At 40.9% G+C, this 27,520-nt stretch overlaps 1 protein-coding gene across 2 annotated transcripts in view; it reads right to left on the minus strand.

Annotated features, from left to right (window-relative positions):
• The window catches only part of MAN1A2 (mannosidase alpha class 1A member 2), a 149,021-nt gene that overhangs the window by 56,466 nt on the left and 65,035 nt on the right, over positions 1–27,520 (minus strand). For both annotated transcript variants that reach the window (XM_074809496.1, XM_074809502.1), the window contains exon 5: positions 25,113–25,193. In XM_074809496.1, coding sequence (XP_074665597.1) covers positions 25,113–25,193 — 81 coding nt within the window. The remainder of the gene's footprint in view (positions 1–25,112; positions 25,194–27,520) is intronic.

Raw genomic sequence — 27,520 nt, forward strand, 5'->3', positions numbered from 1 at the left:
AAAAAATGAATGGATGCCTTGGAAAACAGAGCTTATTAGGAAACCATAAAAGAATTGGGGTTATTTAGTCCAGAGAAAAGATGTTCAAGAGAGACAAGATAATGACTTTTCAGTATATAAAAGGCTAATACAAGAAAAAGGAAATAATTTTTCCCATGGACATGGAAAATACAAAATATGACCAAAATGGAGCAAGAGGAAGTTAGTTAGTTAGCAGGAAAATGTTGACAATAAAGATAATTAATCATGAAGCATGACTGTGATTGTTGCAGAGCCATCACTACAGCTTTTAAAAATACATTGTACAACATGTGCAACTACAAAGACTGACATGAGTGGACATGCACAGACTGACTGATGTGAAGGACATGGACCTGCCTGAGTGGCTCCAGAGAACGGCATGAAGATGATGAGGGGGCTGGAGCACCTTCCTTATGAAGACAGGCTGAGAGAGTTGGGGGTATTCAGCCTGGAGAAGAGAAGGCTCCAGGGAGACTTCACAGCAGCCTTCCAGTACTTAAAGGGGCTACAGGAAAGCTGGGGAGGGACCCTTTATCAGGGATTGTAGGGATAGGATGAGGGGTAATGGTTTTAAACTGAAAGAGAGATTTAGGTTAGATACAAGGAAAAAATTCTTCACTGTGAGTGTGGTGAGGCACTGGAACTGGATCACTTCCCCTTGTTCTTGTGGGAGACTTCAACTTCCCAGACATCTGCTGGAAATACAACACAGCAGAGTGGGACCAGTCCCGGAGATTCCTGGAATGTGTGGGAGACAACTTCCTGACGCAGCTGCTGAGAGAACTGACCAGAGAAGGTGCCCTGCTGGATCTCCTCTTTGTGAACAGAGAAGGACTGGTGGATGATGTGGAGGTCGGAGGATGACTAGGGCACAGCGATCATGAAATAAGAGAGTTCTCTATTCTTAGAGAGGCCAGGAGAGGGCTAAGCAGAACTGACATCCTGGACTTCCAAAGGGCTGACTTTGTCTTGTTTAGGCACCTGCTTGAAAGGATCCCTTGGGAGACGATCCTGAAGGGTATAGGGGTCCAGGAAGGCTGGGCACTCTTTAAGAAGGAAGTCTTAATGGCTCAGGAACGGGCTGTCCCCAGGTGCTGTAAGAGAAGCCAGAGACAGAGAAGACCACCCTGGCTGAACAGGGAGATTTGGCTGCAACTCAGGGAGAAAAGGAAAGTTTGCAGTCTTTGGAAGAAGGGACTAGCCACTCACAGTGATTACAAAGATGCTGTGAGGATATGCAGGGTGGAAATCAGGAGGTCTAAAGCCCAGCTGGAAATTACTCTGGCTTCAGCAATCAAGGACAACAAGAAATGTTTCTATAAGTATGTCAGTAGCAAAAGAAAGACCAGGGAGAGGCTCCATCCCCTGCTAGATGCAGGAGGAAACATGGTAACGAGTGATGAGGAAAAGGCTGAGGTGCTTAATGCTGCCTTTGCCTCAGTCTCTAATAAGACGACTAGTTGTATTGAGGGAATCCAGCCTCCTCAGCCAGAGGACAGAGACTGGGAGAACGACTCCCCCGCAATCCAGGAGGAGACAGTCAGGGACCTACTGCATCACATAGACATACACAAGTCTATGGGACTGGATGGGATACACCCGAGGGTGCTGAAGGAGCTGGCTGGGGTGCTCGCCAAGCTGCTTTCCATCATTTACCAGCAGTCCTGGCTGACCGGGGAGGTCCCGACAGATTGGAAACTGGCCAATGTGACGCCCATCTATAAGAAGGGTCGGAAGGATGATCCAGGAAATTACAGGCCTGTCAGCTTGACTTCGGTGCCAGGGAAGCTGATGGAGCAGCTCATCCTGAGTACCATCACACAACACGTTGTTGCGGGACAACCAGATGATCAGGCCCATCAGCATGGGCTTATGAAAGGCAGGTCCTGCTTGACAAACCTGATCTCCTTCTATGACAGGGCGACCTGCTTATTGGATGAGGGAAAGGCTGTGGATGTAGTTTACCTTGACTTCAGTAAGGCCTTTGACACCGTTTCCCACAGCATTCTCCTGGCAAAACTGGCTGCTCGAGGCTTGGATGTTCGCACACTTTGCTGGGTGAAAAACTGTCTGGATGGCCAGGACCAAAGAGTTGTGGTGAACGGAGTTAAATCCAGTTGGCGGCCGGTCACGAGTGGTGTCCCCCAGGGCTTGGTTTTGGGGCCACTCCTGTTTAACATCTTTACTGATGATCTAGATGAGGGGATCGAGTGCACCCTCAGTAAGTTTGCAGATGACACCAAGTTGGGTGGGAGTGTTGATCTGCTCGAGGGTAGGGAGGCTCTGCAGAGAGATCTGGACAGGCTGGAGTGATGGGCTGAGACCAACTGGAGGAGCTTCAATAAGGCCAAATGCCGGGTGCTGCACTTGGGCCACAACAACCCCCAGCAGCGCTACAGGCTTGGGGAGGAGTGGCTGGAGAGCTGCCAGTCAGAGAGGGACCTGGGGGTGTTGATTGACAGCCGGCTGAACAGGAGCCAGCAGTGTGCCCAGGTGGCCAAGAAGGCCAATGGCATCCTGGCTTGTATCAGCAATAGCGTGGCCAGCAGGGACAGGGAAGGGATCTCGCCCCTGTACTTGGCACTGGTAAGACTGGACCTCGATTACTGTGTTCAGTTTTGGACCCCTCACTCCAAAACGGACATTGAATGACTCGAGCGTGTCCAGAGAAGGGCAACAAAGCTGGTGCAGGGTCTGGAGCACAGGTCTGATGGGGAGCGGCTGAGGGAACTGGGGTTGTTTAGTCTGGAGAAGAGGAGGCTGAGGGGAGACCTCATCGCCCTCTACAACTACCTGAAAGGAGGTTGCAGAAACCTGGGGATAAGTCTCTTTAATCAAGTAGTAAAGCGATAGGACAAGAGGGAATGGCCTCAAGTTGGGCCAGGGAAGGTTTAGACTAGATATTAGGAAGTATTTCTTTACAGAACGAGTAGTTAGGCATTGGAATGGGCTGCCCAGGGCAGTGGTGGAGTCCCCATCCCTGGAGGTGTTCAAGAGGCAAGTCGACATAGCGCTGAGGGACATGGTGTAGTAGGGATCTGTCAGTGCTAGGTTAACGGTTGGACTAGATGATCTTCAAGGTCCCTTCCAACCTAGATGATTCTGTAACATGTTGCCCAGAGAAGTTGTGGATGTCCCCTCTCTGGATGTGTTCAAGGTCAGGTTGGACTTGGACATGGAGAGCTGTCTCCCATGGGAGGGACCCCAGGCTGAAGCAGGGAAAGAGTGTGAGGAATCCTCCCCATGAGGAGGAAGGAGCAGCAGAATCATGATGAAGTGACCACAGCCTCTATTTCCCATCCCCTGGCACTGCTGCAGGGGAGGAGGTAGAGAAAATCAGGAGCAAAGTTAAGCCAGGGAAGAAGGAAGGGGTGGGGAGATGGTGTTTTAAGGTTTAGTTTCATTTTCTCATTATCCTACTCTGATTTGATGAGTAATAAATTAATTTCCCTGAGTTAAGTCTGTTTTGCCTGTGATGGCAATTGGTGAGTGATCTCTCCCTGTCTTTATCTCAACCCATGAGCCTTTCATTATATTATTTTTCTTTTCTCTCGCCTGTCCAGCTGAGAAGGGGAAGCGTTGGTGGGCACCTGGTGTCCAGTCAGGGTCAACCCACCACAACTACCAATTAATCAGATGGCTTGTGCACATTCCATACATGTAGGAGGAAAGCGTTTTGTCTCTCTCGGGGCCTTGTACCTCCTCTGCAGACCCACACAGCACCTTCGTAACTGGTGCATAAATCATGGAGACCATCCACTCCCAAGTTTCTTTGCTAGCACAAGCTCCAAAGTATAGGACCCTGTAACAGAGAGGGAGTCACAGAAATCACAAAAACAACAGCTCTCAAAGAAGTGCTGTTCCTGCAGGATAACAATCTTTTTTCAAATGTGTAGTCACACTTGCATTTAATTACAGACTTTAGCATATAGTGGCCTTAAGATGTGGAGGTAACTGATCACAGTCTTCTTAAAGTAAAGACCCCATAAAAGCTCTAGCAAGACATCCTATATTGAAGACACAAAAATACTGTTCTAGGTAAATGTGTATTAATCCCACAGTAGCTGTTCTGTCCATTCTCAAAGGACATTTTTTCAGAAAAGTTTCAGAAGCCACTTGGAGAAGTATTCCCATTTTACATGGCAAAATCTAATATACCAAATCATCAATTTAGACGGCCTTTGGTAGGCTAATGCTTCTTTCTGCAAATGCTGTAACGTAATGGAAGGATTTTTTCCCCCTATCAAACACAAACCAAGCTGTTTACAGCTAGAAGGGGAGAGAGTGAAAATTAGCAGAAAAAGCAAAACCTAAACCCCAAATCGGATAAGCAGATCCCTCATTAAGATGAAAACATCAATCACTATCTACAAACTAGTGTGTACAGCAGACCAGCTGTGAGAGCCTGAATCATTTTCATCCATTAAATTGATGCTTAACATATCGAACCTGCCACCCACTCCACAATATGAAAGCTTGCTCCTGAGCCTATTAATCTAAATAAGGCCAAAACATTCAACAGAAAAGGCCTTAAAGATTAAAATGATTCTTCAAAAGCCTTATTGATGTATCCAGTGACTGCTGAGATGCATGGCTGCAACTCTTAGAAGACTATATTATGCTAATATTGCTGTTAGCTGTTCCCTTCCAGCACTATGAATGGCAAATAGCCTTGAATGGCCTCTGCTCCTAACTCTGAGGGGGATTATAGATGTTTTATACAAATAAAGAATCTCTTTCATTTATGTGCATTGATCAGTCTTTGAGTCATTCTTCTTAAAAAGTGTAAATGCCAGACTTCTGCTTAATCTGATAGTTATTATAACTACTGAGTATCCATGGTCATGCAATGTGGCTGGTTCTGTAGGTTTGATAGCTTTTGATCCTTGGAAAAACACTCAGACAAAACAGATATACCGCACAAGTTCACAAAAATTTAGTACTCACCATCAGTACTACTATTACTACCAAATCCTGCACACGTTTCCTTTGAACACTAAGCATGAAGATGATGAGGCAGACCTACCTAATTACGGAATGCAGATTAAAAAACCAGCACATCTGACAGCAATACTAGATCCTTGAGGAAAATATTTGGCATTTCTTGGCCCAATCGAGAATAGTTACCTTTCTACGTCCAGAGTTCAATCTGCAGTAGTGAACTCTTCACTGCCCTTTTGTGACTAACCACCCAGTTAAAGCTCAGTTTGTGATAGGCTTTCTGCATGAGTAGAGATAGAGGCTTGTGCTGTGATTTGCTGTTGAAAATCAAGCAGCATTGTCACAAAAAACCCCAACAGATAACTAGCTTAATAAGCATTGCTGTTTTGTCACCTGTTTATATATAAGCCTTACTGCATAAAAAGATGTCTGCATGCCAGAGGCATAGCTCTAAGTTCCAATGCACCTTCCCCCTTCAAGACTGGGAACTCCTGGGTTGTGCAGTGATCCTAGGGCATTCCCGACTGCAAGTGTGGGCCATCCTGCTACCAAGAAATGAAGAAATTACTCCCTCTTTACATTCTTGCTTCTAATGAATTCCACATATTTAATTACAAAAACATCTTGTGAGATGAGAGATATGCAGTAAGATTCTGGTAACACTTCAGCTATCACAGTATGAGTGGGAGGGTACTTCATCTATATTTTATAGATGTTTGTGAGGGATGATTGAAGAGGTATGCCACACCTAGAATTGGTCCTGGAGAACATAAATCCATGTTCATGTGAGATTTAGCAAGGCAGCTACAAACTACACCACCTGTAGTGGTGAAACAATGTAGAATTACATAAATACAACAGCACATTGTCAGCACTGTAGCTCTCTTGAGTCACAGCAGATGTTCGAGGAAGGAATATTTGCAGATACTGTAAAGACAACGCCATAGCTAAGGTACTTCTGCTGCCTTTGGTGAGCTGTAATGATTACCAAAGTACCTGATGAACAACACTTAACATTTCTAAAAGACTGGAAGTCTTTAAACAAGAGAATACTTATCCTGCAAAGGGATGTTCTGTGAATTTATATTACTTTCTCTATGACAGAAAAAAAAATTAATATGGAAATGGAAAAGCTAAACAGCAGTCTAAGATCAGAGTTTAAAAAAAACAGAAATCAACTTGAATCTGGACTATGGTGTCAACTTAAAATGGCCATGGTGTCAATTTGCTCTGCTTTCTTTACTTCCTCCCTTCAGATATTTGTACACATTGATGAGATCCCCCCCAAGTTTTCTCCAGGCTTCCCCAGTCCCAGCTCTTTCAATCCTTCCTCAGATGAGAGATGCTCCAGTCCCTTAACCATCTTTGTGGCCCTTTGCCAGACTCTCTCCAGTATGTCCACATCTCTTATACTGGGGAGCCCAGTGGATACAGCACTTCAGGTGTGGCCACACCAGTGCTAAGACAGAAGGATCACCACCTCCCTTGACCTGCTGGCAATGCTCCTAATGCAGCCCATTAGCTTTCTTTGCAGCAAGGGCACCTTGCTGGCTCATTGTCAACTTGGTGTCCACCAGGACTCCCAAGTCCTTTTCTGCAAAGCTGCCTTCCAGATGAATAACCTCCAGCATATATTGGTTCATGAGGTTGTTCCTCTCCAGGTGCAGGACTTTGCACTTGCCCTCGCTGAACTGATGAGGTTCCTGTCAGCCCACCCCTGCTGAGGTCCCTCTCGGTGGCAGTACGATGCTCTGGCATATCAACCAATCCTTCCAGTTTTGTGTCATCAGCAAACTTGCTGAGGGTACACTCTGCCTCATCATCCAGATCATTAATGAAGATCTTGAACAGGATCAGACCCAGTATTGATACCTGGGATATACCACCAATTACTGTCCTCCAACTACATTTTGCACCACTGATCACCACCCCCTGGGCTCAGCCGTTCAGCCAGTTTTCAGTCTACCTCACTATCTGCTCATCCAGCCCATACTTCACCAGCTTCTTTATGAGGAACTTGTGGGAGACAGTGCCAAAACCCTTACCAAGGACTAGGTAGACCATATCCACTGCCCTCTCCTCATCTCCCAATCCAGTCATTTCACCATAGGTTATCAGGGTTGGTTGAGCATGACTTCCCCTTTGCGAATCCATGCTGGCTACTCCCAATCACAGGCCGGTGAACAGTTTTCCATCATGAGTTGCTCCATCACCTTTCCAGGGATTTTGGTAAGGCTGAGGGGCCTGTAGTTCCCTGGGTCCTCCTTCTTGCCCTTTTTGAAGGTAGGAGTGATCTAAGGGTGATGCCATTCATCTTGTGCATTAGCTTTGGTGCCCAACAATACCCACTTATAACTTAGCGTCTTAAGCTACTACACTTCTGTAAGGCATGCAGTTGTTACACGCAGAAGATTTACACAGACAGAGAGAAAGAAACTGGGCTTAATTCCTTAATTCTAACAGTCTCCAAAATTTTAAAACACTGCTAAATTCACCCTGATAGAAGTCCAGAACCAGTTACTTCTGTTCATGCAACTGTTGCTTCAGAGTCCTCCTGTGCTATGAAAATTCTGGCCTCTCAAGAACAACAGGATAAAGCAGAGTACTTCATGCATAAATATTACATAACTTGCTGATTTACTCATTTCACAAGCCAGTAAATGCTTCATGAAATATTCCTTCCTTCAAAAAAGAAGCCATACCAAAACAAACAAAAAAACCCATTACCAATTCAGCAAACTCAGAAAGTCAACATTTATGAACATTTATGACTGCCCCCTCCTGCACCCATTCTGATCCAGGCCTATCTTCCCTTTAAAGGTTTCTAAAGTCAAACCATTTTTTTTTTTTTTCACTAAAAGAAAAATGCCTTTGTAGAGAGATTTTCTGAAACTCCCTTAGTTTTCAAAACATGCAGACTAGGCTGACAGTTTCTTTAGCCATCAACACCGCAAATAATACTTCTACAAAAACTTTAATAAAAGAAAATCACACTGGATACCTCCTGAAGGACATGCTTTTGTTGACAATTTGAAAGAATGGCTGTCCAGTTTCAGATGATGCCTGAAATTAGGTGATGTAGGAGTTGCCTCTGATCTAAAAATCATGGCTATACAAACCTAGCTATGCTTAGTATTTCTGGAGATTCAGCTTGTAAGAAATTTCTAATGCAGTATATCAAAACTATCCTCACTTCAGGGAAAAAGCTGCAACTGTGCTCTGCATTCTACTTCTGAAACAAAAAGCACAGTAAAACCCACAGGACTATACAGGTCCATTCATACACCCAAGTTGTCAGATCTCCTCTTTCCTAGAGGCTCTAGACTCTTCTGAGATTAAAATAAAGGTCACGTCTTTTTTTTGTATACTGAATACAGAGACAGGTAAAAGCTGTGGCAAGAAACTATCCCATCATATCAACTGATCTGGACGGACTAGACAACCTAGGAAAACTATCCTAGTGGTAGTTCCTAAGTCAGAGCTGTACTGAAAAGCATTAAAAATGCCTATCTGATCATATTGTTCAGCTACAGTCTACAAATGAGCAGAAAAATAAACACAGAAAAACACTTAAACTGCATCAGTTAAATGCAGATAAGACATTATCTGGTTGACTACAACTTTTCTTATTTACATTTTACAAATTAGCAATTATATGTTCAAATGCTGCCTCTTAGATAGAAGATAATAAATACTATGGTGGTTTTCTACCATCAGCAGGGAAAGATTTGCAAACAGAATTCTTAAGTGATACTATCTTTATCTTTTACTAAAGTTTTCCAAAGCTGTTTTCCTGGACAACAGACGTGAGGGAATATAGCTACTGTTGACTGAAGCATCTTAGGATCTAATGAAATATTCATTGATTTCACACTACTGATATTTTTGAAAAATCCATGAGAAAGTTGGTGCATATATTAGTTTATTAGAAATATTTGAAATTTTTGCTCTAGAAGACCTAAATGTAAAAATCTGGCAGGCACTGGACAACCAGCTAATCACATTTAAACTACCTGGCACTGGCTAATAATACCCTAATTACAGTGCCTAATTTCCATTCACTTCAATAGCCATATCAGCTTCCTTGGCATGGGTTTCATGCATATCTGAGTAGAAAAGTTACACATTCTCCATTTTTAAAGGGCCTTTAAATCTGAGGCACTTTACACCAGTCAGTCAACATCACAGATCACTTAAAATTCAGAATAAATGCAACGAAAATCTGGCGTATAAATGCCTCTTCGATCTGATCATTCCAGGAACTTATAATGCACTGTTTCTCATCCCGCCTAACTGAGCCAAAAACCATGACAGTCTTAAGTTAATTTTCTCTCCTATCATTATTATTATTAGAAAGTTGCTTTCAGCCTAGGCAATTTTGTGCTTTATCTTTCCTGCTTTTCATATGTGAGTTCTTCACTCTAAGCTTACCTGCACAAGCAGTATTAGCCTGCCATATCAGCTACCTTTGTAAATAAATTGTCTCAGGACTAGAAGCAACAATCTTGAATTTGCACAACATACCAATCACAATCACTCATGCCTAAGCATGCTCTAAGGATGGAAGCGAGCTTTTAAAAGACTCTCTTTTCAGATGATTTCTTCTTGCTGCGGGAGCTACTGTAGCACAGGGAACCAGATGCGAAAGCACAGACAATGTCTGGCATCTGGCTTAAATGCTCTCCCACTAGTTGTTGGCAGCAAGAAAGATTGATTTAAAGAGTGTGGAAAAAGGGAATGAAGAAGGAGAAGGGAGAAAAGTGAATCTAAATGGCTATCAGGAAACCAAACAAAAGAGTCATCAAGGGACAGAAGATTGGTATGGAGCTTTGCCAGCAGGGAAGCAGAGTGATAAAAGATTGGGCTTCCAGTCCCCCACCTCATACAAGGTGAAGTACCAGGGAGAAGCTGATAAAAGAAGACAACACGAATAGGAGCTGAAAAAAGAAACAAAAGGCATCAGGAGGAAGGACAGGGAATGAATGCAGGGCTAAAGCAGACGAGACATAACAAGGGACTACAGAGGGAGTGCCAAGAATATGAGAAACATCTTGGTGAACCTCACAGGGGAAGAACACTTTCTCATCTCCGGAACATATTCTTAGGACCTAGAATTGACCCTAATACATCAGCCTCTCAACATGCCTTTGTAGCCAAACGCATCCAGGCAAAGCAAATGGTAAAAATGGTGGTTATTAATCAGTGATCTCTGTTATTTTGGTACTACCAGTTGTTCCATGGAGTTGAATAACAGATTGCATTATATTCCTGAAGGTCCCAACCCAAGTGATGATCCAGTCTCTCTGTGGTTTTTGAAAGGAAAATCTGTATTAGGAACCCTAAGAAATGGTTCTTAAATTAAGTAGTTGTTATACTTACAAGTCTTATGAGAATCCTTCGCATGCAATAAAAATTATCTACGTTCTCTGATTATTAATCTCTTGTGACACTGGCTTTTTTTTGGTAACACCTGCTCCTAACGCATTCTCCACTCATGTCAAATATCCCTTCATATCCCACATATTTTTCTCTGCCATGTCATCCTTCTTGTCCTTCAGCTCTGTGCTTATATTGTATCAATTTCTACTTTCTCAGTTATTCCTGTCTCCTGTTTCTCTTGAATGTGCTGCCAAGCTTTCCACTTCAAATTTATCTTGATTTCCCCTTTAGACTTTGCCAGAAATGACTCAGTCCCCTTTAGATTGTATTTGCCTTTACAAAAAAAAGCTAAACAGAGATGAAATTACATATTGTTTCACACTATGTGCACTCATTATACACACAGCCTCCCTCCTCCCATTGGTATGATGTGGCAGATTACAATGCAAAAAAACACAGACAGTCTAGAAAAAAAAAATAATTTAAAAATCACGTAGCTTTTACATCTTCAGAAACATATCCTTTACACGACGTCAGATGCAAAATTCATCGGGTGCAATGCAATGTAATGTGAGTAAATAGTGTTTTGTGGGGTTTTTTTAAACAGATGAACTGGCTTGTTTTCACAGATTTACAGACATGTTTAGCTTATCTCCAGTTAATATATATATTAGGACCAAGTTCTGACAGAAAATTAGTTGGCAAACAAAAGCTATGAGCAATGACTTAGTAAGCACTGAATCTTCATAGTTGCATAAATTCTGCAAGGCACTTGAAGAACCAGACATTTATTTTGAAAAATGGTGAGATAAACACCCTAAACTCCTGCAGCATAATTTACAAATCTCAGGGCCAGAAATATAAGACAAAAATTTTCTTTTTATGCTATGCAAACAAAAATCAAAAAGGCTCAACAGAGCAATGATTTGATCATCTGTATAAAATAAAGCATAATTACCAAGCTACCTTTATACATCAATAAGTAGTATTTATTAAGTGAAACATTTCTTCCAGAGATATACCTGGACTGAGTCATATACCACATACTGACTATTCATGTGTCCAGGAGGCATAATTATCAGTCCTCTACCTTTACATGATTTTTCTACCACTTCTGCTGTTTTTCACACGTCCTTTTTAAAAGAAGTTTGCAGCATACCAACAGTGGCCCTTTATTAACGACTTAAACAGAAATAAATTCCTCCTCATATTCAAAACTCCTATTTATAAATCCTCACAGGTCTTTTGTCACTGGATTTCATACCAAAAGTTCAAACTGCGCTGCTTGCCTTCTGTGAGTTCCACATATTCAAAGCCACAGATACTCAAAGCACATTTTCTTGCTCTGTTCCCATGGCCAACATGGGTTGTTTCTTCTTCTTCTAACTTGCAGTCTGTATCTACACCTTTGACAACATTAAAACGGATTTCATTTATACAGGCCAAGTTGAACAATTGATTAAATTTCTCTGGAGTTTTCTATTTATGTGCCATTTCAACATGAGTAAATCTACAGTCAGCTATAAATTCTTATGAGAATACTTTTATTGTCAAGTCACTACTCTACTGATAATCTCTAAATTTCCATTAAGTGACTTTCTGGGATGGGGAGGAGGAGTAAAATCAGACTAACTGCCTCATAAATACCTAGGTCACCTTAAAGGACCTTTTCTGAACATGGACATCTTTTGGTTTAGGCACTACCCTGCAATTTTGTATTTTTGAATTTAAAAAAATGAATGTTAATAGGCTAGAGAGCTTCTTGTTCATTTCTTTAAAGATTTGTTTACTGATTATCCAATTCATAAATGGTAACACAATACTACTGCAGACAGCATCCTCTTGATTCCAAAGAGACCAGAAGAGTTCACCATCTTTATCATGTGCATATATCATTAGAGGAAACATGATTTTTGTTTGTATTTTTGCTAGTTTTTAGTGATTTTGCTTAGCAGTCATTGCAGCATCCATGGCATTTATTTTTCTCTCACCATACCTGTTGTCAAAACAGTTCTTAATAGTCAAACTCCTTTTTAAGAGGAAAACATAATAGCACTGAATGAAAACAAGTTCCAAAAGGCAAACCAAGCCAAAGACACCTGGTTTTAAAGTGGTATCACGTCCATATTTGTTTTGTTTTAAAGTGGAAAAAAATCCTGCTGGAAGAACTGTGTTTTCAGTTGACAAAAGAGAATGCCATATTCCCTCTCTGGATCAGATCAAGCATGAAAATGCTCAGTGCAGATGTAAACTTAGGAGGAAAGAACATAGAAAAACTCAGTGGGTAGAAATTAATGTGTTACTGTGTCAACAGTAATGCCAATAAATGAACGTCTTGAAAAATAACATGTGCTTGCTGTCACTGGTGCCCATCAGCATCAGTATGATTGTTAAACTACTGAAAGGAAGCTAAAAAGTAATAGACATGGTCATCAGGAGATACATGGTATCTCCTGATACATGCATCAGGACATGCATGATAGCAGTTACAAATTATCTATTTTTTCTCAGCTTTTACAGCCCTATACAGGAACATCACCAAAGAGTGAGTTTTAAGAGCAGCTATCACTACACAGCTATTTTATTTTCTATTGCTCAAACAGCTTGCCCTTTACTTCCACCAGTTTAAAGCATGTTATACCAACAGGCAAACCTATTTCCAATCAGACTTAAGAGTAGAGGAAACAAACTTGCAACGAAGTCAGTTTTCCGCTCCTCTTCTCCTCTCTGGGTGCCATGGGGTACCAAGATGCAGCAATAAATTGGGCTAAGTGTCATTTGCCAGTCAAGAAAATGTTTACTACAAGCCTGGTAAACAGAAACTGCACTGCAATGACCAGTGGCCATGCCCAATATGTAACAATGCTTTAAAACTCAAGAAAAAAGATTTCTTTTCAGGCTGTGTCCTGTTACAGACCAGTGAGCTGTCATGACCACTTACGAATAAGCAGCTCATCTCCTGGCAACATGCTGAAATCTCACCTTTATTGGACAGGAGGTACACGATGATGTTCTCTCTTCCGAGATTTTAAACCTTTGAAAATTTAACTTAGATAAGCCCCTTCATAGGTATAGTCAAGACTTCTGTGAAACCAGTTCACAAAATATTTTATCTTCTGTAAAGATCCATACTTCACATATTTAGGTCAGTTGTTGGGATATCCATTGGCATATATATATAACATAATTTTACTAAGGAGACTTCCTGAACAGAAGAGATGCTGCCTGTCAGCTTACTGGAAAGGATTACTTTGATTATCTGTTAATAGAGTATCAGGTACTTAACAGCCCTCACTCTCTATTTTAAATGACAGATTTCATGCTGGATTTATCCATGCAAATTATATTATTATCTTGCCCAGAAAGATATGTCATTTTGATAGTGTTTATAAAGATGAGAAAGACAATCACATAAAGGAACTGCTTTATAGCTAAGGCTGGTAAAGGTAAACACAGTAAATATTTTTTTTTTTAATATTGCAAATACCATAAATAACTTTGTTCAACAAAAATGTAACAATAAGCTATCCTTTTTATTGTATTAATAAATCAGCAGCAGACAAGAACATTTTGTCACAATGGCATAAGTGTCCTCCTGCCACTATCACACAACAGCTGTTAGAATAATATTCACTTTGTTTTCCCTACTTGACGGCGTTTCTCAAGCACAGCCATGTACGCCACACAACAACTGACCCTCTATCCATCTCCAGGCTTCAGTCATTCCAGGCATTATCGCTAGCAGGAGTAGTGTATTTGCCACTACCAGTCACACCACGAATTTTAATGGTTTGTGAAGCTCCAGTTCATGAAAAACAGCAAGCAGTCAACAGGTAGCTTGTGCACTCTCTCCACAGACAAATGCTGTTCATACGAGATAAGATGCTTAGTTACTCTAAAGGCAAGATGGGGCTACCCCTGCACACCTTACAAATCTCTTTATGGATTACTATCAAATGAGCTCTCGGCAAAGTATGTAAGTGTCACTTACTAATCCTAATTCTCAGTCACTTGCTTTACAAGCCAGAACATACACAAGAACTGAACACAATCCCTGAATCCTGCTGCAAACATCTGCAGCTGAAATTTTACGGGAAGGAACCCAGAAGACATGGAGTCAATGTTTGGTTTTATTACAGACTTCCTATAAAACACTAGTCAGGAGAGTTAAATTGGAGTTTTCAGAGACCACCACTACTACAGCATTCCTTTTTCTGCTTTCCCTTGCTTCAGAAAATATGCTGGCTTTTCAGAAGCTTCAAGGACTCTAACCTGTAAATGAGGGCCATAGGGTCTCAGAGTACAAATTGCTGAGAAAAGGTACAGTCATACTTCGGTTCACTGAAGCACCCCAAAACCCGTGAATACCTTCAGTATTTTTACTCTTAAGTCTATCCACTATGCAATTACTGATGTCCAAAATGAGCATGATAACACATACTCATACAAAACTACTGCAAACCTTCATGGGTCACATATGCAGTGTCATTTTACAGAAAAGATTAAGAAGGTTCATCCTGGGTGTGTATAAAGATAGGCGTTAGACACATACATGCCTGTCAAGTCTCCTGCACAGAAGGTAGGAGTGACAACTAGCTCTTCCCCTCTAATCTCCCCTCTGGCTGGGTTTGAATTTTATGCATTTGCAGGACAGAGCAATACTTTAAGAACCCTGTGACCTACCGATCATCTCAGATCTGGAACAGAGGGGTGGCTGTGGCCCTGGACTGGAGTCAGCACACATGCTTCTTTGGAGGAAACCCATACTCAAAACCACCACCCTAGAAGATGCATTCTAGAGCCCATGATACAATTTAAAAACACACAGAGGAAGCATATCACAAAACAAGCAATGACTTCTTAAGGATTAAAAAAAAAAATAGGGTCACCCACTGAAACGAGCATTAAAGAAAAAATAGTACAAAAACATGTAAGTAAAGCCCTCATCTATACAGAAAGACACAAGTTATGCCAAACATTACAAAAAATTATGTCACGTTTAAAATAATTCAAATCAAAATTTCAGTTAAATACATTCTCAACTGCCCTGAATTAAGGCTGCAAGAATCAAGCTTCCTGAAGGCAGAGCTCAGAAAAACAGGGAAAGCCCACACATTTAAAGGATCCATCTTAATTTGGATAAAATCCAGGTATCTGAAAGAAAGTCTACAGTGAAACAAAAGAAATCCATGTAACAGCATGTTCCTCTGACTCTCTTGGTCTGGGTTAACTACACCTCTTCAGCCTCCTGACAAAAATCTGCATTTTGCATCCTGCCTTCTCCTACCTGGAGTTACACAGCTGTTCCAGCAAGTGCCTGGATATGCTTGCTCCAGGCACTTTCTCTTAACGTTAGGGGATTTTGCTTCCTGATCTCAGTCTACACAGGATCTCTCTCAACTCCTAACACACAAGAGAAAATAAAGCACACTGGGAATACACAGAGAAACATCAAAAGGCTTAACTGAGGCTGAAAGTTTATGAAGGTACTACACATGGAAATAATATTATTAGTGAAAGTCTAATATCAAAGGATTTCACCTTCCAATTCAAACAGCCATGGGAAGAAAGCAGTCAGCATGAGAAAAACTGTTATTTGAAGGAGTTTACCAAGCACCCCTGGTGACACCAAGCCCCAGAAGGTGTCCATGAAAATGAGGGCTTGCCACCACAGTGAGCCACACAGTATCACAGACAAGGGTGGGGCTGTAGCCACACGGAAGGGGCAGACTTGACACATAGAAGGCAGAAGACTCCTTGCTCAGTTGGCGAGACAGATAACTCTGTAACGATCAGTAGATGGGGGTCATTTCTGCTTGGCTAGGACTTGCTATGTAACAAGTAAGTATGCCTAGTCACTCTGAAACGACAGACATTTTCTTGAAGCAAGGAATGAGTAAGAAGAGGTCCTACAGCCCAGAGAATGTCTCAAAGATAGTGACACTGCTTCTTCCACTCCTGCTGCTCTTACTTCTTCTGCAAATGCTGATTCAGCAAATTGGACTCATCAGAGATAGGAGGAGATTACTGTTCCTATTTCTTTCTCACTGGGGACGCTTCCTAAAAAGCAGGGATAGCCAACCTTGTTGGTTCCAGCCCATCAGAAATTTGTCTTCTCAGCCTTATGTTGTCTTCCTTCCTTCTTTGGTGAGGACAATAGCAATAGCAGGGGCCTCAACTCTAGAACTGCCTCAGAGAGAAAGCGCAACTGCAACTTCTTTGAGACCTCCAGGCTCCAGGGAATAAATAGTACTCAAGGATTATTAACCCTCACGGGAGATGCCCAGTATCCAGAGACAGCGGACATGCCTATGATTGGGATCACAGTGAAGAGATTACTGTTCTTCAAGAAGCAGGACAGACATTTAGGATGTGAGTATCGCATTCCTTCTAGCAGTGCCTATAGCCACTGCTGGAGGCTACCAGGCAGGAGCCATAGAGGAGAAACAACAGCAGTTCATCAAATACAACTGTAAAAAAATAGAAGATTTTGAACACATAAAAACCAACTCTAGTATTTTCTTTATTTGTGAAAACACAGCAACACTGTTTTTTACCTTGCTTATGCTTTATTGCTCCTATGATCATTTAGTATGTTTAATTACAGGATTATTCTGCATATATGCATCACTTGGGCTCTACAGCTGTCTCTCTCCGTCCCTGAACAAACTCCCATTTGAAGAGCAGAAAGTTCATTTACAGTGTCTTCACAAAGGCTTGGAAGTGAAGAAACTGCTCCTAGCAGTCTGTCTTTTGGATGGTGTTCAGAAATGACGAACAATGGGCCTGGATCCTGCATGATGCCCTAGGAATCTCCATCTGCCTTTATGAGCTCAAAGAAGTTCACTTAGCCAATATAAAGAACTGCAGCTTGTTTCTGCTGCCATTCTTGGTGTATGATGTCTTCCTTGTACTTACCACTCCTTCTCTAACCAAGTGTGGGGGCAGCACAATGGAAATTATAGCTCTTGGACCATTTGATTCAGCCCACCATGAGAAAATCCCATTTCTACTGAAGATTCCAGTGTGGTATCCTAAATCAGGTTCTGACAGACCTTTTACTGTCCTAGGCCTTGAGGAACACTGTCATTCCTAGTCTCGTGGTAGCCTACTCTCACAGATTTGACATTCAGGCATACTCATCGCGGACCTATTTTGTAACTTCTGCTGCAGCTTATAGCTGTGGTCTGTTGACAAGCTTTGTTGTTTCATCATTAAGACACAAAGATCAGCCAGCTCTTTTCTACTTGGTGCAATTCATTCTTACTGCTTGCCTGGTTGTTGCTTTTTTGCACCAGGAGTTGAGAGCGTTTTGGACAGGCAGTGATTTTACAAAGCAGCCCTCTGTCCTCCCTCAGTAATCAGTACCAGCTACCCCGATGCCCAAAAAGACCCAGATCCACAAATGTCACTGATAGAAGCGGAAGAACATATAATCAATCATAAACCAAATAAAGACCAATTAGAACATCTGTGTTGAAAAAAAAATTTACCAATACCAACATACAGAGTGAAGAGGAAAACCTCACACTACCCAGAGGAAAAGCAAGCACCAAATATGACTGATCTTGAACAAAATCTTAAACTAGAAGCTGGATAGATGCCATGAGATATGAAAGAATTCCAGAGTGCCATTCATCCTGAGAAATCAGCTATACAATATGGCTGATTTCCAGGTAACAGAGGAACCTTCCTGGAAAGCGACTTTAAAAGACTGTACGAACAGATAGCTTCAATCTAATAATAAAAGTATAACTTGCAATAGCATCCTTTTTTTGTGAAATGTAAGTGCTTTATCTGGTTCTGATCTCTGTGTATACATGACACTTTCATTAAGCATTTCTATCCTGATGCTATTACATACAATAGAGTGATATCAAGATATTTTATTAGTGTTTGATAAGAAGTTAAAAATAACCATAAAGAACACAAAACATTCTTATACAGTAAGTCTAGGGCATTAACTTGGAATAAACTTAAAGGAACCTGCTGTTCTAGGGAAAAAGCTAAATAATGCCTTGATAGGCATCATTGAAAACTATAAAAAACATGGATTCATAACTGAAGGCAAAAACTATATTTATGCCTGGATAATGCATGAGGAAACACATGCAGCCACCAAAAAAAATTTTGTTGCTTTTTTGTGTTGGGGTTTTTTGGGGGTTTTTGTAGTGTTTTTCAGTTTGGCTTGGTTTGGGGTTTTTTTTCATTCATGTAAGGCTGATTTTCATACTAAGTGGCCATATTCAATGTTTCCTCTACAGTAGGCATATGGAACATTTAATTTCTACTTATTTCTGTTATATTATCAACTACCTGGACTTGTGCAAGGCATCTGACACCATCCCACATGACATCTAAATTGGAGACACATGGATTTGACGGATAGACCACTCAGTGGATAAGGAACCAGCTGGATGGTCACACTCAAATTGTTGCAGTCAAAGGCTCCATGTCGAAGCAGAGAGCAGTGACGAGTGGCGTCCTCAGGGGTGGGTGCTGGGACTGGCGCTGTTTAACATCTTTGCTGGAGACACGGACAGTGGGATCGAGGCACCCTCAGCAGTTTGCTGATGACACCAAGCTGTGTGGTGCGGTCACACGCTGGAGGGAAGGGACGTGCCATCCAGAGGGACCTGGACAGGCTGGAGAGGTGGGACCGTGCGAACCTCATGGAGTTCAACAAGGCCAAGTGCAGGGTCCTGCACGTGGGTCAGGGCAATCCCAAGCACAAACACAGGCTGGGCAATGAGTGGATTGAGAGCAGCCCTGAGGAGAAGGACTTGGGGTATTATTGGATGGAAAACTGACTATGAGCCAGCAATGTGTGCTCGTAGCCCAGAAAGCCAACCGTGTCCTGGGCTGCATCAAGAGAAGTGTGGCCAGCAGGTCGAGGGAGGGGATTCTCCCTCTCCACTCTCATGAGACCCCACTTGGAGTACTGTGTCCAGCTCTGGGGCCCCCAACATAAGGAGGACATGGACCCACTTGAGCAGATCCAGAGAAGGGCACAAAGATGATCGGGGGACTGGAGCACCTTCCTTATGAGGACAGGCTGAGAGAGTTGGGGTTGTTCAGCCTGGAGAAGAGAAAGCTCTGGGGAGACCTTATAGCGGCCTTCCAGTACTTAAATGGGCCAACAGGATGGGAGGGACTCTCTATCAGGGAGTGTAGGGATAGGTTGAGGAGTAATGGTTTTAAACTGAAAGAGGAAAGATTTATATTAGATACGAGGAGGAAATTCTTTCCTGTGATGGTGTGAGTCACTGGAACAGGTTGCCCAGAGAGGCTGTAGCTGCCCCCTCCCTGGAAGGGTTCAAGGTCAGGTTGGACGGGGCTTTGGGCAACCTGGTCTAGTGGAAGGTGTCCCTGCCCATGGCAGGGGAGTTGGAACTAGATGATCTCTGAGGTCCCTTCCAACCCAAACCATTCTACGATTCTATTATCACAGTTCCCCCACCCCCCGAGCATAATAAAGACCTGTTTAGTTCCTATAGAAGTTAAAGGATTGTTGCAGGGATTACCAAGAAACAGTCTGGCTCAATTTAGATAAGAAGTCTTTATATATTTTACCTCCAGTATGTTAATTTGGCCTGTTAACTCCATTTGACAAATGGAAAACAAGCAGCATAGTGATACTCATGAATTCAGAAAGTGGAAAACTTGTAGTTCACATGGATTAACTACAAGATCCTTTTTGATCAAAATGCAAAATGTAAAAATTTTATCCATTTGATCAGAGGGCTGGAACACCTCTCCCATGAGGAAAGGCTGAGAGAGTTAGGGTTGTCCAGCCTGGAGAAGGCTCCTGGGGAAATCTTATAGTGGCCTTTCAATATATAGAGGGGGCTTATAAGAAAGATGGAGAGAGACTTTTTACCACAGACATCAGTGACAGAGGAAGGGGCAACAGTTTTAAAACTGAAAGAGCATAGGTTTAGACAGGATATAAGGAAGAAATTTTTTATGATGAGGGTGGTGAGACACTGGAATAGGTTGCTCAGAGACGTCGTAGATGCCACATCCTTGGAAGTGTTCAGAGTCAGGTCAGACGGGGCTCTGAGCAACCTGATCTATTCAAAGATGTCCCTGCCCATGGCAGGGGGGGTTGGACTAGATGATCTTTAAAGGTCCCTTCCAAACCAAACCATTCTATGATTCTGTATTCCACTATTTTTTATATATATTCATTATATATTTCAATAATGTATTTTGGAGAAAAGCGTCAAAAAAACCTCCAAGAATCTCAAAAGCAAGGAGTTTGGGACCTCATTCCTACGTAGGAGCTGAGACAAAGAAGGCATACTTTTAGATCTGATAATATACACCTAGTCAGACACCAGATGGTCTGTCCACAACCAGCCAGGAAAAACTTACTGTGCAGAGGATTTAAACAAGGGCCTCCCAGATTGCAGACCTACTACCCCTGCCATCACATAAACCTCAGTGTTGTTTGAACTTGAGAAGCCTGAAACAGAATGCATGGGCAGATTTTCCACTGTGTCAGGTTTCACAGGCATATATTAATTTTCTTCTATTGAAAAGGCATTCTGACATGGAAAAATGGAGAAAGATGGTGATTTCCCCCCAATCAGAAAAACTGTTAGACAGAGAAACAATTTTGTCTCTCTGCATTAACAGAAAGGTACAGTGAGGCAAGACAACCAAAACATTTGGCCAGAGGGACATGAAAAGACATCCTCCTCAAACTTTAGCTCTACATGCCTATCACTCAAGGAAGTCCAGCAGAAATTCCCAGATGTAAAAGGTTGAGCTGTTAAAAAATTCAGAAGTGTCATGTTTCACAAAGAAAGGCCTGTGACTCAACACTGGACAGGACAAGCCTACAGCATTTTAAGCCAAGTTGTTAGTTGCTAAAAACAGCAGCTTTTTTTTGGTTGTAAGAGAGAGATGTTTCATTATTCCTCATTCACTGCAGTAAGAGGGAACTCTTACTGGAAGAAGGGACAGCAATACCCACAATCTTAATATGTAAGGTTTAAAATGTTAACATCAACTGTAAGCAGCATCATTAAAATCCATTATCACAGTTGATGCTCCTCTAAAAGTAATATCAGTAACATGACAGCTAAAATATAGTGTGGAGACTACAGTCATGCCACTAGACGTGCTAAATAATTTTTAAAAACTGACATGGTTCTAATAAGAGCATTAAACAGGACAATTTTATCTAAATTAATAGCCAGCTGTACTTAAAAACTATGATCAATATCTACCATTATGACTCATAATCAGATAAAATCCTATCAAGCACAATTACCCTCTCCATCCAAAGGGCAAAAGCATATAGATAAACCATGCTGACTATTAAATTCTCTGAATGTGGCCACTTAAAAATGATTGAACTTCCACAGCTGTTGCTGAGTCTTGGACACTTTCTTCTGTGTTTGTCACTACAGCATCTTTAACAGAACTAAGCGATAGGAGTCAAAATGAAATAAGAATGGCTTTTATAACTGTCACCAAACAGAAGTAACTCTTATTGCAGACCTAAGCAGGATTTATATAAATTAAAAGAGGAAAACAGCATTAATTCCAAACATTGTCATTAATTGGATTGGATACAATATTAATCGTTCATTGTATTGGACCTATTTTTCAATATTAACCATTCGTTGTATTGGACCTATTTTTCAATAAATCAAACAAGGCATGCAAAAGTACAGAAATTAGTACGAAAACAATCTAAACCAGTATCTAGCAACAGTCTTACAGAAGTAGAGGCTTGGAGGAAGGGAGATGGGGATTGGAATATCAAGGTGTGGGAAGGGAACATGAACAAGAAAATGATAGCTTGATGAAGAAAGGAAGGATACCTACCAGTAAATAGAGACCCCCTTAGAGGCATAAGCCCATGTGCATGTTCACAACCTGGATCAGGCAAAACATGCAAACAGTTGGGATCAGGCTTGTCTGTCTTAGCAGTGGCTAAGTGTCTCCTCACATGTCTGAATGCAGTAAAAAAAGAAATTAAGCATGCCCCAATCCTGAGCTAAAGAATACCCTCCCTTCTTGGGAACAGAAGACTAGGTTGGAAATCACATCTCAAACCAACCTGCTTTCAACTTCAAGGAGTTCTCAGAGGCTGTTGTCTCTCTCTCGGGCTCAATTACTGAAAAGTCTCAAGTTCCCTTGCTTTTCTTATCCACACTGACAAATTGCAGAGAAACCATCTAATTTGGCAAATGAAGTGTTTTTTCAGGTACCAGAAGGAGTCCTATCTGCCACGCTACTTTGAAAAAAAATGCAGTCTGAACACTTTTTTTAGGAATAGTTCTTTTGGAAAATGAAGATAATAGACATGAACACTTGACAGGAATAATCTTCTACCCCAAGTCATGAAGCATTTAAAGTCCACTGGAGAGACTGATGCCATAAAAGTATTTTTAAAACAGAAGAGTCAGCCCAGTAGCCAAAATTTAGGAAAGACAGAGGGTAAAACTTTCTAAGAAAAGAAATAAAATGTGTCAATGAAAACTCTTTAAGCTTGTTCTGACTCTACTAAGCAGTTAGAAGCAACTGAAAGGAAAAGGAATACTCAGCTTTACAAATGCAGGCAATGCATGTGTTTTGGCAGTGTTTAGCTGCACCCGTCTGCATACTGAGGCAAAAGAGTTCTCTTTAAGGGGCTTGTGCACAGGTGTGGGATTAATCTATACAAACAGTTCAGCTACCAACACGTGATCTGAGCTCTTTCTCTGAGGTTTTTCATATTCACAGTAGATGACTTCAAGAAGCATGCTATGGTTTGAGTAAGTTATTCAGAGACAGGATCAATGCTCCTAGCTGAAAAGATAATGTGGGACTGCTCTACTCAATGCTTGAAGGCTTCAGTGATCACATAATACTTAATGTGATCTGTGCTCCAAGCAACAGAAATACAGATTTCTGGAAAGGAAGAATCCTTCGATGTGCTGCTGTTGCCTGCACTACAGTAGAAACTACCAGGACTACTCCCAATGGTTCCAGCTTAGCTACTTCAGCTGCTCCATAGCACAAGTTGAAAAGCACATGCAGCTCACACTGCTCTCCATGAAACTTCTTTGCTGCAGAAATAAAAACACAAGCACTTTTCCTTGCTTATATCTGACAGCAAAAGAAAGCTTCTGTTCTGGGGGCCTTCAAAAGAAAACTGGTAGGTTAATAATGCTGACCTAGATGAAATTCAGAAGCTGCCTCAAGTTAATATTTGGGTTGATCGTTCAGTGATTTTTATGCCTTCTTTTGTTAGGACATAAGTGTAAGCTAACAGGGTTTGAAATTCACCACTACTCAAACACAAGTGATAGCTGCTACAAAGACTGTCTTCCTGGGGAGGTGCCACAGCAACCAATTTAAAAGGCTGACTTGCAACACTGGGGAACAGGATCACTCCCTGAGGGTAAAATCCTTACTGATCTGAGAGAAAACTCTGATAGAATACCTAAACCTGACAGATTCTGGAGGCAGGGAAAGGGTCACTGCCATGAACGTAAGGTCAGCTCTTCAGTTGCTACAAAGGAAGGAGAGGCAAAATTACATGCTTCTCCTTTGCTTTGGGCCTCCTATAACAGACCAGGTGCATCACTGTAGCAGAAGGGACTGTTTGCAGCTGATCCCTCTGCAGTCAGGGGCTTGGAGAGTGTGGACAGTAGAGAAGGTGAAGCAGTAGTACTTGATGAAAAATAAACCAGCAATTTATTTCAAGATATACACTGGATTTTTGCTTTGCCACTAAGCTCTTCTTTCAAAGAGAAAACACTCCTACAAGAGAACATTTACAGATCCCAGGATGACGCCAAAGACCTAAAGAGCCAACAAATATGTGGTTTTTTTCTCCAGGTTATTTTTAGGGCCCTGGGCTTAAAATCTCTGAAAACTTGTTGATACTCATGTGGTGCTCCCATAAACAAAGGGGGAAGATACATATGAACACCTGAAAGTGTATCAAGCTTTAAACCATGAAATATGACTGCAAGCCTAATGTTTTAGGTAGTGGACTACAGAAGAGCCATGAAAAATAAAGGGTAAAACCAAATTAAGACATAAGCAACAGATCAAAAGTCAGGTAGCTGATAAGACATGAGAAGAGCTACGACTTAATCTGTAGGTTGGGTCAGGCTCCAGCCTTGTTAAAATACGTGAAGTAAGAGTCACAGCAACGTTACTGCTAGATCAAAGAAGTTCATGGTTGCAAGTCTTTGGGTATACACATATGCATCCTTTAAAAACTAAGCATGTCTTTGCCTAAGCGCTCAGAAGTGTAAGTCTCTGATCTTTTTTAATAAAAGTTTCCAAAGTAGGACAAAATTGGCTTGATATGTCTCAGTTTGTCACTGAGAAAATGGTAAGAAGATTGTGTAGCACTTTTGTGAAGCAAACCTACAGCCTTGCAGGACAAGTAACAAAACTATTATTTGAACCTTCATGGAGTTACAGAATATCAAAACAAGTTGTTGTGGGCATGAGAATCTAGTGACTTGACATTTCAGGCTGATGTTTCAGTAAACATCAAAATCCAATAAAAAAAAATCTTTTGAAAACATCTTGATAAAAGAAGGATTTCAAAGCTCTAACAAGGGGTCCTAAATTGGCCAAGACCTGCACAGAAACAAGCTTTAAAGATTCCTTACTCTAAGAATTTCATTACTTTAGAAAACTTACTGCTGTTAGATCGAAAACTACCAGGAAACCAAGATTTTAGGAAATTCTTCATATGCAACATCTGCTAGAATACACTAAATTTCACAGACACCTTCCAGTCTCCTTACCTCTTGTCCTGAAAGGTAGTATGCTGCTAGAAGACCGCCAATGAAGCGAATATTGACCTCAAAAACAGATACTTCAGAATTCTAGAACAGAAAGAAAGAGTAAATAATTAATCAACTCCCTAATCAAAGAAGAAAAAAATCGTCAAGGCAGAGGTAAGCACATACCCTAAACCAAACTGCATGCAAGGGTTTGTACTGTTTCAGTATCTAGATCCATACTGAAATTCCTGTGCACATCTTCATGACACCAACTGATAATTCTAGCTACAGCTTTAACTGATTTTAAAAAAATCAGATTAGTTTTTCTCCAGCTCTCTAATTATATTATCATCACAAAGTGCAATTAAAGTTGTTTGGGGGTGGTGGGAAAGGCGGCAAGGACTATACATTTCCATAATTCAGCATCTTTTCTCTTACATTTAACCATGACACCAAATCTTCTGGGTTTACAGGATAAAGTAGAATAATAATTAAAGAATTCCTGTAAATGTGCTTTCTTAACCTGAATTACTGATGTGCAATCTCAAATTCAGAGCTGCATTCTAACATAGTCTCTGTCTAGGAATAGCCTTTATGTATTTAATGTTATGACAACAAGTACTGTAAGACCACTGAGAAACTAAAGAGAACAAACCATTTTACTGCCTGCCTCCACATTTATATGGCGCTAAATTCACCAGTATCTATTGACTCATTTAACTCACTGAAAAATTAAGAGGAACTAGATAGTTTTAACATCTTTCTACCTCCCTCTGCACCCCATTCACTCCTTTGCCTGTATACACCCCATCTGTCTCCCCATAAACTTCTCTTCATTCAACCCATTAGACACAGAAATGCAGTTTTATTAAAAGATTTTGAGATAAAGAAGACTTTCTTTTATCCAGAAAAGTCACTACAATGTACACTGTACACGTCGACACACCAATCAGTACACAGTTGAAGTGATATTTATAGGTATGTCTTTCCTTTCACATTTGTTCTATGGCACCTGCAGTTGTATCATGCATTTTGCTTGTATCCAAAATAAATGCATTTTGCACATACTACTTATTTCAGAAAGATTATATAAATACTTCAAAGATTTCCTCAATTAAAGTCTAAAGTTTGAAATACTCCCAAATACAGGTTTTTAGTAAAAGATGTATTTTTATTCACATACAGGTGATACAAGTAAAATACCAACGAAGCAGCATACAATTTCACTTAATACCTATTAAAGTCATGAATCACACAAGCAATGGTACACAGTGTAGAGTGAAACTAATGATTTCTATTTCCTAGTAAAAGAATCCAAGAGGAACAAACTTATGTATGTATTTATGAACTCCAAAACATATAAGGAAATGACTCAAGTCTGGTGTGTATTCTAAGACAACTCATTAACCTTCAGAAATGTTTTTTGATACATAGGAAGCTGTAATTGAACCCCAGTGGGTCACATAAATTTCTTCCACCCAAAATCCTAGATTAATTCTGGAAATTTAACATTAAGATTTTCTCAGATGAGACAGAAGTTACGGAAGTAATTTTCTTCACTGTCATAATGGTACCATTGTGTCTACACCGTCTCTGCTATATTTAGGGTCTTCAGTTTTAAACTGAATAATTAACTGGCACGAACTGAAAAAAGCAAAATAAAATTTCTTTGATGTCTGCCAGACAGTCAATGTATGAAACAAAAGGAAAACGCTGAAACAAATCACTTCTGAAATGTAGATTATAACATAAAACCAACAGTAAGCATCTGCTCAATTCTGACTGTATACCTACATTTCATTTTGTGCATTACTGAATGAAAAATTATTTTTGGAACCATAGGGCAAGTCCAAGAATTGAAATACAAATTCCTTCACAGAGTCTGTGACAGTCCCAAAATTAGTCATAGGAACATTAATCAATAAGGATAAAATAGAGCCATTTCTTCCACTTAACACTTCCAAACTCTGACAAAGAATGTCAGATGCTCTATGACCAACTGGGAAACTCCTGCAATAGATTCAGAACCTGTAGGCAAACTAAGACAACTCAAGTGGCATTCTTCATGTTAAAACATCTTAAGGACATGGAAGAAAAGACTGTATTGTTAAGTAATTTATATACCATGGTTTGGGGGGAAATTGTCTTTCACAGCTCAGTTATTTCCAATTACTATCAGCTAGTAAAGTCTCACTTTCTGCCTTCATTTCTCAGGCCCTGTTGGTTCTCACTGGCCACTTTTCTGCCATTATCCAATTATAATTTGTACTTTGAAAATACAATATATAAATGTACCTTTACTTACAATTACAGTGTGAAAGGGTTGGAGTAGGTTTTTTTCAAAATAAAGTTACAGAGAACTTCATTAAAGCTTACATCTGATATTTGAATCATAAGTTTTTTAATTTCCAGCTGAAAGATCTCTTCTG

Source organism: Strix aluco, chromosome 2, assembly GCF_031877795.1.
Source record: "Strix aluco isolate bStrAlu1 chromosome 2, bStrAlu1.hap1, whole genome shotgun sequence".
In the NCBI taxonomy this organism is placed as follows: Eukaryota; Metazoa; Chordata; class Aves; order Strigiformes; family Strigidae; genus Strix; species Strix aluco.